Source organism: Scyliorhinus torazame, chromosome 2 (assembly GCF_047496885.1).
Source record: "Scyliorhinus torazame isolate Kashiwa2021f chromosome 2, sScyTor2.1, whole genome shotgun sequence".
NCBI classification, from domain to species: domain Eukaryota; kingdom Metazoa; phylum Chordata; class Chondrichthyes; order Carcharhiniformes; family Scyliorhinidae; genus Scyliorhinus; species Scyliorhinus torazame.
The window spans coordinates 90828525-90843857 of NC_092708.1; the positions used below are offsets into that span (position 1 = coordinate 90828525).

General features: G+C 50.2%; 1 protein-coding gene across 4 annotated transcripts in view; it reads left to right on the forward strand.

Moving 5' to 3' along the window:
• The first annotated feature begins 190 nt into the window (after positions 1-190).
• The window catches only part of cobll1b (cordon-bleu WH2 repeat protein-like 1b), a 287566-nt gene continuing 272423 nt past the window's right edge, over positions 191-15333 (forward strand). For 2 of the 4 annotated variants that reach the window (XM_072474084.1, XM_072474076.1), the window contains exons 1-2: positions 191-549; positions 714-865. In XM_072474084.1, coding sequence (XP_072330185.1) covers positions 816-865 — 50 coding nt within the window. In that variant the 5' untranslated portion in view covers positions 191-549; positions 714-815. The other 2 variants (XM_072474061.1, XM_072474067.1) reach the window with 2 other exon arrangements.

The window sequence follows — 15333 nt, forward strand, 5'->3', positions numbered from 1 at the left end:
ATATGTAGGGAGAGGGGAGGGAGTGATACATTTTTCGGCTGCCCGGGACATCCTATTCATTTTGACCAGCACACTGGAAACCTGGCAGGGTCCGGCTCTGCTTTAATTACAGGTGGAAGCCGCGAATCCCTGCCTGCAAATCTCTCTCGCTTCCTAGTGGCAGGAATGGAAAAGCGCAGCTGGAGCGAACAGAAACTCCGCGAACCAGGAAAACAAAACCGAGTTTTGTGTGTGTGTGTGTGCAGATGTATATGCAAATGCCCCTTTGGCAATGAGTGGGTGCTTTGGATGGTGCTGTTGTTAGAAGCAGGAGGGTGGGGGCAGGAGGGAATGCTGAAGCTGCCGTGTCCGGGATTCACACACAGCTTGGGAAGTTTGATTGGGAGTGGGCAAGTTCTCGCACATGTCATGGCTTGAAAATGTTTGTGTTTGCGAAAGGAGAGCGATCGGCGCCGCGCTGAGGCTGAGGCTTGCGGAAAAAGCTTAGCCGGATCAGAGCGAGAGAGAGACATCCCCCTGAACACTAAGTAAACCCTTCAGCACACTGAGGTATGTGAAAGGGCAGAGGGTGGTAAATCCACACACACACTCTCTCGTACGTTTCCAAACCCAGCTTTCTGTCCTGCAGCAATGCCATAAGCCACAGATACATGAATTCATTAGTGATTATTACAAAATTGTCTTAATCCTTTTACTCTTATTTCCTCTTACAGTTCAACAAAGTGGAGGTTAAAACTCCCTTTGCTGCTGACGCGCCAACTTTACAAGGCTGGAGTGGAACTGCTGTAAAACTTGTCCCCTGTGCTTCAGCGGCGATGGAAGTCCAAGTCTCCGAGTCTGACACTGCAACTTTGCCCATTTCAGGGTGAGTGCTCTACACCTAACTTAAATCGTTGCTTTCCACCGAATCCGGTTGTCATTTGAATGGTTCTCCTTTGAAATTAAGAGATTCTGGCCTGCGTCCCGAGAAAATGATGCACTTAATTTTGATGCACTTATTCCCCCCCCCCCCCCTATTTATAACGTGGCTTAACAAAGCCACCTGGCTCCTTAATTTGCGACATGTATATTGCAAAAAAAAAGGATATTCCATAAAGGATAGGAGAGAAACTGATCAAAGTCAGAAAGGACAATGAAATGTTTTCTTGGCCAATTCAGGAGAGAGACAGACTTGCAGAAGGGAATGCATATCTGGAAAAATTGTTCCTTAATGTATACTCAATGCTAGTTTTCAGAGATGAGGAAGTAGGAGCTCACGCCTTTGGAGCTGGGTTTAGACTGACAATTTAGTCTTTAATTTAAGAAATATGTTACTGGATAAAATACTCTTATTAGATTTCAAGGATGATTACACCTCAAAGGTATTTAATTGGTTGGAAAATGTGTTATGCAAGTCTTTTAGCATCAGCAAATCACAATGTCTTGATAGTTTAAGACTGATTTTAAGGGAATTTGAAGAAGAAATAGCAAAAGCTCTTGTTATGATTTGTCAAAATTATGCAAAAACAGAAAATTGTATCAAAGAATGGAAGATGACAAATGCGAGGCCCTTCCTCAAATGGAGACAGAGCTAATTCAGTCAATTATAGGCCAATAGTTTCTTCTGATAGTGGTAAACTACCAGAGTTCCTTATTTTCAACATCACCTACCACACCCTGCTCCCTTCCAACATCACTCCTGCATTCACAACTAAAAGGAACTCTCTTACTATCATTCTTCAAGTCGCTTACCACTATACTGTTATACTCCCACCTCTCAAGTCACTCATCACGACATTTACCACTGCACTCTGATACTTCCACCTTTCAATTCACTCCCCACTACATTTACCACTCCACCCCTCCCCTCCCCTCAAGTCACTCACCACTACACTTACACTCCCACCCCTCAAGTCACTCACCACTGCACTTATACTCCCACCCACTCCTCTTATACTCCCACCCCACAAGTCACACACCACTACACTTTCAAACTTGCAACAGCTGAACTTTCAATCTTCTGTTCACCACAATAGTTCTACATCTGATGATTTGGTAAAGCACTCCCTCACCTTTGTCCTTGTCTCCAGTAAAACATGCTCATTTCCAGTTGGTTGTTCCTCTCAATATGGCTCCCACTTGCTTCAAGCACATGGACTTGATGCTGAACTGGTTTAACCATCCATCACCAGATCTAGCTGGACCAGGTTGACAGCTAACGGCTCTCACTCGCTGCCTAAACTGTTCACTCCATGAGTGTAAACAGAAAACTCTGCTTTTATTCGGCTATCAACTGTTTCCTTAAACCCCATCCCTTGTCCTTGTCGGCCTTCCCTCCAAAAAGTGCAAGAATCTTGTAGATTGCTTTGTCACTATGATTGAGACCATTCATTCAGTTGCTTCTACTGCTTTTTCCATCCTCCATTTACCCACTAAGTCAAACCTCCACCCTCCCCTAGACCTAACCCTGAACCCCCAGGTTTAGTTCCTATCTTGTCTCCTTTTATGCCTCTCTGGCATTTTGTCAATGAGATCCACCACCTGCTCCCTTCATCCTACTACGACTAAACGACTGAAACCTAACTTTACCTCTTGGTCCGGTGCAATTGATTCCAGCTTTTCAGGTATAGTTTGTTCCCTTTCAAAACAACTGTCATCATCCTTCCCAAAAAATACCAATTTCAAATGCTTGGGCAATAGTTTGCAAAGACTAACTTCAGATTCCCTGAATGTGATGTTGCCTGTCAATTTATATCCATCTTTCCCATGACTCCCATTTTATAGAACAAAGAAAAGTACAGCACAGGAACAGGGGGCTGGATTCTCCACCGTCAGGATGCTCTGTTTTGCCGGCAGACCGGGGGTTGCCCGACGGCGTGAGACTGCCCCACAATGGGAAAGCCTATTGACCAGCCGGCGAAACGGAGCATTCCACCGGTGTGCTGAACCAGAAACCTGGTGCGCTGGACGGAGAATTCAGCCCAGGCTCTTTGGCCCTCCAAGCCTGCACCAACCATGCTGCCTGTATAACCTAAAATCTTTTACACTTCCGTGTCCCTCTATTCCCATCCTATTCATGTATTTGTCAAGACGCCCCTTAAATGCACCTGTTTCCACCACCTCCTCAGGCAGCAGGTTCCAGGCACCCACTACCCTATGTGTAAAAAATATCTCCCTCGCACATCTCTAAACTTTGCCCCTCACACCATAAACCTCTAGCCCCTAAGAACAAAGAAAAGTACAGCACAGGAACAGGCCCTTCGGCCCTCCAAGCCCGTGCCGACCATGCTGCCCGACTAAACTACAATCTTCTACACTTCCTGGGTCCATATCCCTCTATTCCCATCCTATTCATGTATTTGTCAGGGTGCCCCTTAAATGTCACTATCGTCCCTGCTTCCACCACCTCCTCCGGCAGCGAGTTCCAGGCACCCACTACCCTCTGTGTAAAAAAACTTGCCTCGTACATCTACTCTAAACCTTACCCATCGCACCTTAAACCTATGCCCCCTAGTAATTGACCCCTCTACCCTGGGGAAAAGCTCCTGACTATCCACTCTGTCCATTCGCCCTCATAATTTTGTAGACTTCTATCAGGTCAGCCCTCAACCTCTGTCGTTCCAGTGAGAACAAATCAAGTTTATCTAACCTCTCCTCACAGCTAATGCCCTCCTTACCAGGCAACATCAGATTTAAATCTCTGTAATCTCTACCAGAGCAGTGAAACAGCCCCAATCAAAAATGCAACCCTGTGATTGTGACCATGGCAACATTTCTTTTTGTTGTCTTCATTGTCCTCTGCAGCCTTTGATATGGAAGAGCACACCATCGTCCCCCAACACCTTTGTTATCCGGCTCAGATGTCCTTGCTTGATCCCTCCTAGCTATCTAATCGTAGCCACAGCATCTCCAGCAATGGATTTTCTTTCCACTCTACTACCATTAGATCTGAGGTGCCTCAAAGATAAAGTGTTGGTTTCTTCTCTTCCTTAATTACATGCTGCAAAGTGACAACACCGTGGAAAGACACTTACACATGTGTACTTGCAAAACCCAGTGTTGCCTATCCACCACTCTTCTGTCCTATTCATTACCTCTTTGCTGTCAGTCTGCTGGTTGCACATCTGGTCTTGTATGAACAACATCCTCTAGTTAAATATTAGGATGATGAAAGCCAGCATCTTCAGCCTGCAACCAATTCTTTACTAACCCAAGCTGCTGTCTGAGGCCCAACCATACTGTTTACATACAATTCAAACCACAACTGAGTTTCTAGCCTCTTATCCTCTCCATCATCTTAGATTGCCAACTTCCACCTCTGAGATATTGGGCTGGATTCTCTCGCCCGCCCTCCGCAAGAATGCCACTGGCGGGCCGAGTACAATGGAGAATGCCATTGTCCTTGGGCTGGGTTCTCCGGTCGCCGGGCGAATGCGGCCGGAGAATCCTGCCCATAGTGCCTCCCCTTGACCAGTGCCTCAACCTATCCAACGTTGAAACTCTCATACATTCTTTGTCACCTGCAGACTATTTTGGTGCTCTCTTGACCAGGCTCCCATCCTTCACACTTTGTAAAGTTCAACTTTTTTTTTTCCAACAATTTTTAATAACAAACAAACCCCCCCATAACAAAAGCAAGAAAGAACACAAACCCCACATTCAAAAGTAACCCCCCCCCCCAAATACCCCCCCCCCCCCCCCGAAAGAGGCATCCCCCGCCCCCCCCCCCCCCCCCCCCGGGTTGCTGCTGCTGCTGACCTCCTAACGCTCCGCGAGATAGTCTAGGAACGGTTGCCACTGCCTGAAGGACCCCTGCACAGACCCTCGTAAGGCAAACTTTATCCTCTCCAATTTAATGAACTCTGCCATGTCATTTATCCAGGCTTCCACGCTGGGGGGCTTCGCATCCTTCCATACTAACAAGATCCTCCACCGGGCTACCAGGGACACAAAGGCCAGGATACCGGCCTCTTTCGCCTCCTGCACTCCCGGCTCGTCCGTTACCCCAAATAATGCCAACCCCCAACTCGGCTTGACCTGGACTTTCACCACCTTGGACATAGTCCTCGCGAAGCCCCTCCAAAACCCATCCAATGCCGGGCACGACCAGAACATGTGGATGTGATTTGCCGGACTTCCCGAGCACCTCCCACATCTGTCCTCCACCCCAAAGAACCTACTCATCCTCGCCCCTGTCATATGCGCTCTATGAACAACCTTGAATTGTATTAGGCTGAGCCTGGCGCAAGAGGAGGAAGAATTAACCCTACTCAGGGCATCAGCCCACAGACCCTTATCAATCTCCTCCTCCAGCTCCTCCTCCCACTTGCCCTTTAGCTCCTCTACCACGGCCTCCTCCTCTTCTTTCAGATCGCCGAGACCCTGCCCTCTCCAACCCATACACCCGAAATCACCCTGTCCTGAATCCTCTGTGCCGGGAGCAACGGGAATTCCCTCACCTGCCCTCACTTGCATGTACCTGAACGCATTTCCCGGGGGTAACCCAAACATCTTCTCCAGCGCCCCTAGGCTCGCAAACGTCCCGTCTATAAACAGGTCCCCCATTCTTCTGATCCCTGCCCTATGCCAGCTCCGAAACCCCCCATCCATCTTTCCCGGGACGAACCGATGGTTCTCCCTAATCGGAGACCATACCGAGGCTCCCACCTCGCCCCTGTGCCGTCTCCACTGCCCCCAGATCTTCAGCGTTGCCGCCACCACCGGACTCGTGGTGTACCTTGTCGGCGATAGTGGCAGCGGTGCCATCACCAGTGCCCTCAGGCTCATGCCCCTGCAGGACGCCATCTTCAACCTCTTCCACGCCGCCCCCTCTCCATCCATTACCCACTTATGGATCATCGCCACGTTGGCTGCCCAGTTGTAGCCGCACAGATTCGGCAGCGCCCGCCCTCTCTGTCCCTGCTACGCTCCAGAAACACCCTCTTTACCCTCGGGGTCTTATTTGCCCACACAAAACCCATAATGCTCCTACCTACCCGTTTAAAAAAGGCCTTGGTAATCATAATGGGAAGGCACTGGAACACAAAAAGAAACCTTGGGAGGACCATCATTTTTACCGACTGTACCCTGCCCGCTAACGAGAGTGGCAGCACATCCCATCTTTTGAATACCTCCTCCATCTGCTCCACCAACCACGTCAAATTGAGCTTGTGCAGTGCCCCCCCAACTCCCAGCCACCTGGATCCCTAAGTACCGAAAGTTTCTTTCCGCCCTCTTCAATGGTAGGTCATCTATCCCCCTTCCCTGGTCCCCTGGGTGCACCACAAAGAATTCACTTTTCCCTACGTTAAGCATATAGCCCGAAAAGTCCCCAAACTCCCTTAGGATCCGCATGACCTCCACCATCTGCCACGTACAGCAACAGGTCCGCATACAGCGACACCCGGTGTTCCTCACCCTCTCGAACCAACCCCCTCCATTTCCTGGACTCCCTTAGTGCCATGGCCAAAGGCTCGATTGCCAACGTGAACAACAAGGGGGACAGGGGGCACCCCTGCCTCGTCCCTCGGCATAGTCGAAAGTACTCTGACCTCCGCCGATTCGTAGCCACACTCGCCACCGGGGCTCTATATAGGAGCCTGACCCACCTGATAAACCCCTCCCCGAACCCAAACCTCCGCAACACTTCCCACAGATACTCCCGCTCCACCCGGTCGAAGGCCTTCTCCGCGTCCATAGCTGCCACTACCGCCGCCTCTCCCTCCACCGATGGCATCATAATCACGTTGAGGAGCCTCCGCACATTGGTGTTTAGCTGCCTGCCCTTTACAAATCCCGTCTGGTCCTCATGGATCACCCCAGGGACACAGTCCTCAATTCTCGTAGCCAGCACTTTTGCCAGCAACTTAACATCCACATTGAGGAGCGAGATCAGCGCCTCAGACATTGTCGGGGGCAGGGTCCCCCCCTCCCCTGCCTCATTGAAAGTCCTTACTAACAACGGGCCTAGCAGGTCCACATACTTCCTATAAAACTCAACCGGGAACCCATCAGGCCCCGGGGCCTTCCCCGCCTGCATGTTCCCCAATCCTTTAATCAGCTCCTCCAACCCAATTGGCGCCCCTAAACCAGCCACCTCCTGCTCCTCCACCTTTGGGAACCTCAGTTCATCCAAAAATCGTCGCATCCCCTCTTCCCCCACTGGGGGCTCAGATCTATACAGCTCCTCATAGAAGTCCTTAAATACCTCATTCACTCTCGCCGCACTCCGCACCGTATCTCCCCTGCTATCCTTAACTCCACCTATCTCCCTCGCTGCCACCCTCTTACGAAGCTGGTGTGCCAGCATCCGGCTCGCCTTCTCCCCACACTCGTACGTCGCCCCCTGTGCTTTCCTCCACTGTGCCTCTGCTTTCCCTGTGGTCAACAGATCAAACTCCGTCTGGAGGCTTCGCCGCTCCCTAAGTAGCCCCTCCTCAGGGGGCCTCTGCATATCTCCTGTCCACTCTTAAGATCTCCCCCACCAGCCTCTCCCTCTCCCTGCCCTCTCTCTTCTCCCTGTGGGCCCTAATGGAGATTAACTCTCCCATGACCACTGCCTTCAACGCCTCCCAGTCTACCCCCACTTGCACCTCTCCATTGTCATTGGCCTCCAAGTATCTCTCAATGCACCCCCGCACCCTCCCGCACACCTCCTCATCCACCAGTAATCCCACATCAAGACGCCACAACGGGCGCTGGTCCCTCTCCTCTCCTAACTCCAGCTCCACCCAGTGCGGAGCATGGTCCGAGATGGCTATGGCCGAATACTCCATTCCTTCCACTTTCGGGATTAGCGCCCTACTCAAAACAAAAAAATCTATCCGGGAGTAGGCTCTATGTACATGGGAAAAGAATGAGAATTCCCTGGCCAGGGGTCTAGCAAACCTCCATGGATCCACTCCCCCCATCTGATCCATAAACCCTCTTAAGCACCTTGGCCGCAGCCGGCCTCTTCCCCGTCCTAGATCTGGAGCGATCTAATGCTGGATCCAGCACCGTGTTGAAATCCCCCCCCCCCCCCCCCCCATTATCAAGCTTCCTGGCGCCAGGTCCGGAATCCGACCCAGCATACGCTTCATAAATCCGGTATCATCCCAGTTCGGGGCATATACGTTTACCAGTACCACCCACACCCCCTGCAACCTACCGCTAGCCATCTCCTTTTTTAGGCCAGTCACGTGCCCGCGCCTCCTGCACCCTCCAGTCCCCCAGACGGCGGACCCCCGCCCCGACCACCTCTCCTATTTCCAGTTCCCCATTGGCCAATGCAGCAGCAACCCTGTACACCCCCCCGCTAGATCAGTATCTAGCTCTTTTGCTCCCCCCATAACACTCCCGTAAGTCAGCTGACTCCTGCTGACCCCGGCCTCTCCCGCCTTCCCATCGACCCCCCAGTGTGGGAATCCCCCCTCCCCCTCAGTCAGTGTGGGCTCCTCCACCCCCCACCGCCTTCCTTCCCTAGCGCGGGAAAAAGCCTGCGCTTTTCTGAGCCGGCCCCACCCCCTCTGGCGCAGCTCTTTTTGCGGCCTTATCTCAATCCCCCTTTCCCCGGGCCTCCCCTCCCTCCACCACCGGCGCCCACACTCTCCCACAGCCTCTCCATCAAATCCCTTCACCCATCCCCATCCAGCACCCAACTAACCGAACATTCCCACCCGCAGTTAAAACCATATACAGCAGACATCCCCCCCACAACCCCAGTCTCTCAATTTGAGTCCAGCTTTTCTGCTTGTATGAAGCTCCAAGCCTCCTCGGGCATTTCAAAATAGTGGTGCCGATCTTGGAATGTGACCCACAATCGCGCTGGCTGCAGCATACTGAACTTCACCCCCTTCCGATGTAGCACCGCCTTGGCCCGGTTAAAGCCAGCTCTCTTTTTGGCCACCTCCGCGCTCCAGTCCTGGTAAATTCGGATCTCTGTGTTCTCCCACCTGCTGCTCCGCTCTTTCTTGGCCCATCGCAAAACACACTCTCTGTCCATGAAGCGGTGAAACCTCACCACTACAGCCCTTGGCGGCTCGTTGGCCTTGGGTCTCCTCGCCAGGACCCGGTGAGCCCCATCTAGCTCCAGGGGGCTTGGGAAGGCTCCCGCACCCATCAGCGAATTGAGCATCGTGCTCACATATGTCCCGGTATCGGACCCCTCAACTCCTTCAGGGAGACCCAGAATCCGAAGATTCTTCCTCCTCGACCTATTCTCCAGGTCCTCAAATCTTTCTGCCCACCTCTTGTGCAGCGACTCGTGTGCCTCCACCTTCACCGCCAGGCCCAAGATCTCATCCTCGTTCTCCGAGGCCTTTTGCCGCACCTCCCGGATCGCCGTCCCCTGGGCCTTCTGGGTCTCCACTAGTTTTTCAATCGCAGCCTTCATTGGCGCTAGCATTTCGGTTTTCAGCTCCTCAAAGCAGCGTCTGAGAAACCCCTGCTGCTCCTGCGACCAAGCGCCTATGCTGCTTGGTCTCCACCCGCCGCCATCTTGCTTTTACTCCCTCTCACTTTCCGCTGCTCCAAAATCACTTTTTTCACCGCTCCACTCCTGGTCCAATCCATATACTGCCGGGGGGGAACCCTGCTGTCTCCTTCCCACACTGGAAGCAGTCGAACAATTGCCGTTGGGGCCCCTCTAGTGAGCCCAAAAGTCCGTTCTCGGCGGGAGCTGCCGAACGTGCGACCTACCTAGGCATAGCCGCAACCGGAAGCCTAAAGTTCAACTTTTAATAGCACTGCTGCATGTGCCAGGTTTTGCCCACCTATCAGTCCTATTCTTGCTGACTAACTTTGGTTTTTGATCCTTCATGCCTCCAATTTAAAATTCTCATCGTCCAGCTTAAGTCACATCAAGGTTGTGCCCCTGCTGATCTCTGGAACCTCTTCCATCTGTCCCGCCTTTCCAGAACTCTATGTTCTTCTTATCCTAATGCATCCAGCCCACCATTGGCTGTTGTGCCTTAGACTCCAAGGTCTAGGCTGTGAAATTCCTTCCCTGAAGCCCATCACTACTTGATCTCCCACCCTTTCAAGTTCTCCACAGCACAAAACCTCCCGTACCAAGCTGTTGCCTCACCCTTTCAAATATTACATCCTTTGGCTCCATGAGATTTTTTTAATAAGTTAAAGTTGCTGTGTAAATGTAGGTTGTAGAGTTCATACATTCTTAAGCACTGGAGAAACAATAGTTAATCAACGCCTGTTAAGGTTAGATTTCTCATAAATGTCCTGTTTCACCATTCTCACAGAAGAAATAACAGGGTAAATGAAAATATATGGCACGGTGGCACAATGGTTAGCACTATTGCCTCACAGCGTCAGGGGCCTGAGTTCAATTCCGGCTTTGGATAACTGTGCGGAGTCTGCACTTTCTCCCCGTGTCTGCGTGGGTTTCCTCTGGGCGGTCTGGTTTCCTCCCACAGTCCAAAGATGTGCAAGTTGGGTGGATTGGCCATGCTAAATTGCCCCTTTAGGGTCCAAAGGTGTGGGGATGGGCAAGGGAGTGGGCCTAGGTGGCGTGCCCTTTCAGAGGGTCTGTATGGACTCAATGGGCCAAATGGCCACTTTCTGCCATCTAAGATATGCAGTAGATACATGAATTCAGAAAAGAGATTTTGGTAAAGATAATGTCATATGGAGTTGTGGAGAATGTGGCCACAAGAAGGCAGAAATAAAAGAGGTTTCATGGACTGGAAAAGTGTGGTGCATGTTCTATAGGGGTTTAAGTTGGACCTATTTTGACAAAACATTAATGATCTGGATTTGGGAATGAACCATGTTTTTGAAGCGGTCTTTCAATACTTTAATTTAAAATAAAGATTTGGATAGTCTTTTGAAAAATGATATTAAAGATAAGAAGAGTGAGCAGGAAGCCTGTGGAAAAAACACTGGCAGGTAATGGGCTGAATGCCCTATTTTGTGTTGAATCATAATGATGCTATCTGGTAAAACATTTTATTCATACATTATACCTGTAAATGCATGTTCTTGAGCTTTTAAAGTCATTTCTCAAAGCCCAGCATACACAGTGTATTGGTCAATTCATGTGCAAATACAGTTATGTACTGTTTGGCGTCCACTGAATGGTGTATCACTGAAGGAATTCTATAAAGTTTCCATTATCCTTCACTGCATTAAATTGACAGTGAATTGAAAGTGTTCAAATTAGAAAATCAAGACCGATATGTAATGTGAACTAATTAGTTAGGCAAGTTTCCTTGGCAGCATTTCAATAATGACAAGTCATAGCTGGTTAGACAACACACCTTTGGCTATTCGTTATGCAAGAGCATTGTGAGCTCAATATGCCAAAAGACATTGACTATTTATTCCTTATTCACATATCCGCACCATCACTGAGTCTGCCTACTTCTGCCTCTAACACTACCTGACTGCACCCTTGCCTCAGCTCATCGGCTGCTAAAACCCTCCTCAATGCCTTGTATCTTCCAGACTTGACTATTTCAACACTCTTGGCTGTACTTCCAAGCACTACCCTCCGTAAAGAGGTCATCCACAGCTACCGGTGTCCTAACTCACACGAAGTCCCATTCACCCATCACCTTGTGCTTGCTGATAGACATTAGCCCCCAGTTAAGCAACACCGTGAGCTGAAAATTTTCAAAACCTTCATACCCTCATCCCTCGCTACCTGTAATTTCCAACAGCCCCACAACACTCCTCTGATTTGACCTCCTGACCATCCCAACCTTTAATTGCTGCATCATTATTGGCTGTGCCTTCAGTTCGAAGGCCCTAAACTTTGGCAGTTCCTCCCTAAACCTCTCCACTTCTCTGCCTCACTTTCCCCCTTTAAGGTGCTCTTTAAAATACACCTAAAAACCATGTTTTTAGCCATCTGCTTAATATCTCTGCGTGGCTTGGAGTTAAATTTTGCTCCCTGGGATGTCACGTTAAAGGTGCTGCATAATACAAGTTATTGTTATCTGATTCTTTTCAGTAGTGATGAATGTTTTGGAAATTAGCTTTTAGTTTTACATTCTTAGGTGAATGTAAGTTTTACAAGAGGTGACAGAGTACTCAAATATTTTCATAAGTAAAAGAAAATTTACTTTCACTGCATTTCGGGGCAGCATGGTAGCACAAGTCGATAGCACTGTGGCTTTACAGCACCAGGGTCCCAGGTTCGATTCCCTGCTGGGTCACTGTCTGTGCGGAGTCTGCACGTTCTCCCCATGTTTGCGTGGGTTTCCTCCGGGTGCTCCGGTTTCCTCCCACAGTACAAAGGTGTGCAGGTTAGGTGGATTGGCCATGATAGATTGCCCTTAGTGACCAAAAAGGTCCGGAGGGGTTATTGGGTTACGGGGATAGTGTGGAAGTGAGAGCTTAAGTAAGTCGATGTAGACTCGATGGGCCGAATGGTGTATCCTGTCGGCCGTCGGGGTGCGCTACGTATGCATACTGGGGGTTGGCGTGAAGGAGCTGGACCCTCTCGACCAGGGGGTTGGACTTATGGCTCCTTACGTGTTTTCGGAGGAGTACGGGCCCCGGTGTCTTCAGCACTGTATGTTCTATTTCTGGGGTAAGAATGTAAAAACGTCCACATTGTACTTTCATATGTACTTATATATGGTTTTGTTTGTCCTTTGTGATTTCACACCCTTCCATTTGAGAATATTGGTAGCAGAAGGATTCAGAGGCTGATAAACAATTTGACAGGCCACAGTGGGACCATTTCTTCTTTGACCGCAACCACCTTTATACCAGCTGATAGGGTTGTTAGTCCAAAATATCAGGAAAATGTTCTGGACCCCTGCAAACATGCTGGTGGGGGTAGGATCTTGTACCTACAGCCACTGAACATGAGTATCCTGCTGGATGTTAACCTGGAATTTAAATCTGTAGCTTTGGTCTCTACATGTTGGGACTACCTTGATCAGGGTTGAACCCTGAACCTCTGGCTCAGATTGCTATGCTGGCCCCAAGCCAAAGGCTTGCTCATTAATTCCTGTTGAGGAAAGACATGAAGGGTGACAGAAGTGTTAAACCTGATTAATTTTCACAAACTGACAGTTGCTGTTTTCTCAGTGTAATTTTGGATGATTTGAGTATCAGGTTATTTTCACTGATGGCTGGATTGATGGAGAAGTTTTGATGTGGTTTGTAAAGCAGCACACATGGGGCGATGGCTTCTGCAGTATAATGGACAGATTTCCCCCCCCAAAATGGCGCATATTGACTGTTGCAGAGCAGTAGTGCCGCACCGGTGGGGAGAACCTGGAAGTAAAGTGTTAAAATTGCTGGGCGTAAACCTGTTTAATTCACTGGCAGGGAAGATTCTGAGATCTCCCCAGTGGAAATCCTGTTATGATGGTCTTAGGAGAGTTAGCGGCCATATTTGCGCCTGCAGCAAATGGGGCTGGGAAATTGCCTGCAATGTGTGTCTCCAGCTTGTAAAAAAAAATGTTTATGAAGTGTGCCTAACTACTGGCTTATTTATTAAGGTTCTACGTTAAATATTTAACCAAAGTTCATTGTATAATATTTTTGTGAGAGTATTTTGGTTGCTGCTTATCCAATTCAAAACCCATTCAATTAAAAAAAAAAAAATCGGAGTTAACTGCTGCTGTTGCACTTCAGTACTGATTAAATCCTAGTCCCAATCTTGTGCAAGCACTACAAGCAACAGATCAACTATTTCCACTGGCAGATCTTTCATACATTTCTTTTAATCCATCTTGGCAGATTACCTATTTCTGCTGGCAGGTTTTTGGACATAAAAGCTTTTCATTTATAATTCCCATATTCATTCTTACTCTGCTGGGAACACAGTGGAAGAATGATTGCTCTTGAGGCTTTGCGTACACGCACAGTCTCTGGACTCACTGATGCGACCATCAATTCACACGAGACCGAGAGTTGAAGTGAACAGTGGCTTCAATCAACTAGAACAGTGCCTGCCTGCGACTGCTCTGCACTGAGAGCCGCCTACAGGACAGCTGCTCTATATATCTCCCCTCGAGGGGGCGGAGCCAGGGGCGGAGCCCACAAGGGCACCAACATGATATATGCGGTGTAATACAGTACAATGGTCCATAGGTGGAGCCCACATGGGCAACAGCATAGTACAATGTAATACAGTGGTGAATGGTTACCATAATACGTTCACCACATTCACCCCCTGTTAAAAAATTGAAGTCCGGGTGAAGGGCTCACAGGTTGAGTCTGTCCGGCGCCCTGATCGTGCGCTGCGATCGCCTGAGCTCTGGTTTTGCAGCGGGCACAGGTGTCGAACTCGTCGGTGCAGGCATCGTTGTTGAACTCGTCGATGCGGGCACAGGTGTGGACTCCGGGAGCGTGTCTTCTGGAGCTTCATCCCTGTAGGTTGGCGATGGGGGAGGGGGTATAGGAGTGGGTGTGGAGGCCCTGTAGGGGCGCTGTTCTGTGTAGGTTGGGGGGGTAGGTGATGGTAGGGGACCCTGCGGGTACCAGGTCCCGGAGGGAGACCGTATCCTGTCGGCCGTCGGGGTGCGCTACGTATGCATACTGGAGGTTGGCGTGAAGGAGCTGGACCCTCTCGACCAGGGGGTTGGACTTATGGCTCCTTGCGTGTTTTCGGAGGAGTACGGGCCCCGGTGTCTTCAGCCAGGATGGAAGCGAGACCCCGGAGGTGGATTTCCTGGGGAAAACAAACAGGCGGTCATGAAGGGTCTCGTTCGTGGCTGTACAAAGAAGTGACCGAATGGAGTGGAGCGTGTCGGGGAGGACCTCCTGCCAGTGGGAAGCTGGGAGATTCCTAGATGGTAGGGCCAGGAGGACGGCCTTCCATACCATCGCGTTCTCCCTCTCCACCTGTCCGTTTCCCCAGGGGTTGTAACTGGTAGTCCTGCTCGAGGCAATGCCCTTACCGAGCAGGTACTGATGCAGTTCGTCGCTCATAAGCGAGGAGCCCCGGTCACTGTGGACATAAGTGGGGAAACCGAACAAGGTGAAGATTCTATGTAGGGCCTTGATGACAGTGGTCGCGGTCATGTCAGGGCAAGGGATTGCAAAGGGGAAACGGGAGTACTCGTCATCGACGTTGAGTAAATACGTGTTGCGGTTGGTTGGTAGAGGGGAGAGGCCCTTTGAAGCCGATACTGAGGCGTTCGAAGGGCCGGGATGCCTTCACCAGGTGGGCCTTATCCGGTCGATAGAAGTGCGACTAGTTTTACCGTCTCTTCTAGGTCGAGGGCACCCTTCTCGAGCCAGGTGCTGTCTGATGTAGTTGGACCGGACTCCAGCCACGTAGGCGTCCCGGACGGCAAGTTCCATATGTTGAGAGGCCGTGACGGTCTTGTAGTTGCAGCTTCGCGCGAAGACTTTGAGGTTGCGTAGGTACTCTTCCAGCGATTCCCCGGGGCG